The sequence below is a fragment of the Ixodes scapularis genome, unplaced genomic scaffold (assembly GCF_016920785.2).
Source record: "Ixodes scapularis isolate PalLabHiFi unplaced genomic scaffold, ASM1692078v2 PGA_scaffold6__148_contigs__length_123643588, whole genome shotgun sequence".
NCBI lineage: Eukaryota > Metazoa > Arthropoda > Arachnida > Ixodida > Ixodidae > Ixodes > Ixodes scapularis.
In genome coordinates, this window is record NW_024609881.1 from 99,226,092 (window position 1) to 99,228,498 (window position 2,407).

The 2,407-nt window shown below is 54.9% G+C and overlaps 1 protein-coding gene across 1 annotated transcript; it reads left to right on the plus strand.

The window, feature by feature from the left end:
- Nucleotides 1–570: 570 nt before the first annotated feature.
- LOC121048483 (97 kDa heat shock protein-like) lies at nucleotides 571–2,407 on the plus strand. Its single transcript, XM_040504874.1, has one exon. It carries the CDS (start codon nucleotides 866–868, stop codon nucleotides 1,577–1,579), a length of 714 nt encoding a protein of 237 aa, XP_040360808.1. The 5' UTR covers nucleotides 571–865; the 3' UTR covers nucleotides 1,580–2,407.

Sequence of the window (2,407 nt, forward strand, 5' to 3'; positions counted from 1 at the left end):
GCCTAACCTCAATTTACGTCGTAAAATAGCTCGCTTATGTCTTTTTCATAGGATATACCATACTAACTCATTACTTCACAACCGACTGCTGAATCAACCTTCTTATATTTCACCTCGCATTGATCATATGTATAAAGTAGACATTCTAAAATGCAACACTAATGCATTCCAAGAGTCATTCATTCCAAAAAACTTCAGTGAATTGGAACCACCTTCCCGCATCTATCGCAACAATTGTTCCTGACCATTTATTTAGGACTGCCATGAATAATCTATACTGCTCAGATTGAGCTGCGAAGTGTACTACTGCCACTAACCCCCACTCCCCTCTGTAATGCCAATGGCCTTGAGGGTATTTTAAATAGATAAATAAATAAATAAACAAGGACCGACTCGAGATGCTGGCCGCCACCTTCGGTGGAGTCGGAGGCCGCGACGTCGACGTGGTGCTGGTGCGGGTGCGCTACTTCGTCCAAGAGTTCAAGGAGCGCTACTAGCTTGACGTGGCCACCAACTGGCGCGCCCTCATACGTATTATCCCCGAGTGCGAGAGGCTCAAGAAGCAAATGAGTGCCAACCCAACGGCTTGCCGCTCAACATCGAGTGCTTGAAGAACGACCGGAACGTTGCAGGCAAGTTGAAGCGGGAGACCTTCGAGGTCATGTCCACCGAGCTCGAGCGCCATGGCTTGGCGCTGACGGTGGCCGGGCTGCGGCCGACGGACGTGGAGTCAGTGGAGCTGGTCGGGGGCGGCACCCGGGCGCCGGCGGTCCAGCAGCTGGTCCGCAAGGTGTTTTAATGGGAGCCCTCAACGACACTGAACCAGGACGAGGCGGTGGCCCGGGGCTGCGCTCTGCAGTGTGCCATGCTGCCACCCATCTTCAAGATGCGAGACTTTGCGGTGGTGGACGGCCAGCCCTACCGCATTGAGCTGTGCTACGACGCGGACAAGGGAGAGGACAGCCGGGCAGAGGTGCTCCCCCGCTGGCATCAGCTGCACTTCAGCAAGACGCTCACATTCTACCGTAGCAAGCGCTTCAACCTCGAGGCGAGGTACCCGCAGGAGGCGGCGGTGCTCTACCCGGATCTGCAGCTGGACAGCTTCACGGTGAACAAGGTTGTCTCCACGGCCGAGGGCGAGGCGTCCATGATCACGGTGAAGGTGCGTCTCAACCTGCACGGCATCTTCTCGGTGGTGTCCGCCTCGGCCGTGGACCGCAAGCCCGGCAGTCGACAGGCAGGTGTTGGGTGTGCAAACGATGGAGACCTAGCGGCGGCGGGGGCGACGAGTGGCGAAGAGGTACCCCCGACCGAGGGAGGTGACCCCGACAAAGTGGCCGAGGGCAAGCCTGTCAAGAAGGAGGAGCGGCCCAGTTCAAAAGAAAAGCAGGCCAAGGCCACGGAACTCCCGGTGGAGGTCCGGGTGCCGCAGCTGAGCGCCTTCGAGATGGACCAACTTGTGGAGCGTGTGGTCCAAATGGTCCACAAAGACCGCCTAGAGAAGGGCGACTTATTTGTCACGCAATGGGTGTTTGGTTCGTCGCATACGCGAACCGAAGTTTTGGTGTATTTTTTTTAAATGTATTGTATATTTTAGGTTGGTGAGCTTTTTTTTTTTTCCGTATGAACATACGGGCAGTTCCGTGTTTTGGGAAAATAGCCTGGCCTAGATAGAGCATATGTTCCGCGAACGCCTTTGCTGATGTGTGCCTTGTGAGGCGCTGCTGAGAGACAGTAGCACAGACGGGCATACGGTTTCATAACCTGCCGCCGGAACCACATTGCAGCGTCCTCCGACTTCGAGGCATTGGCAGCGATGGTCCGGGCAACATGAGCTCCCACGTGGGTCACAAGTCTTCGGACTACTTTCTTCTGGGCAACTACGAGATCAATATTAAAGTGCGGCGCCATGTTTATTTTATTTATTTCGGCTCAGGAGAGCCGAGGCGCCGCACGATGGCACGTGGCCCATACAGAGAAGGCCCGCAGCGCCACGTCCAACGATGATAAGATAGTATTCCACAGATAAATAAAAAAATAATGGTAATGATTTAAACGGAGCTTGTGAACGAGGGTGAGGGATTGACGTGTATCATGAAGAGGGTGACATGTCTTAGGCCTAGCAGGTTTTAACGACCCGGTGTTTTTCAAGGGGCCGCCATGGACTGCTGACTTCTTGCAGGTGGCTCTCGAGAGCCTTTCGAGGGTTCTTGCTTTTGCGGCTTGAAACAGCAGGCCGGCCGAAGTTTTGGCGAGGCAGGAAGTCCAGCATCCCTGCGGTTGTTCACCGGGGGTTGGTGTTGGCGTTGGCGGGGCGTCGGTCGCGCGAAAGCGGGCCCTGATGTCTCCCAGGTCGCAGTGGAGCTTTTAACTAGTGATGGGCTGAACCTTTGCGGAATAAAAATTC

Excerpts from the sequence above, each read along its gene's own strand:
- LOC121048483 (XM_040504874.1), top strand. The coding sequence starts at position 866 with ATGCTGCCACCCATCTTCAAGATGCGAGACTTTGCGGTGGTGGACGGC.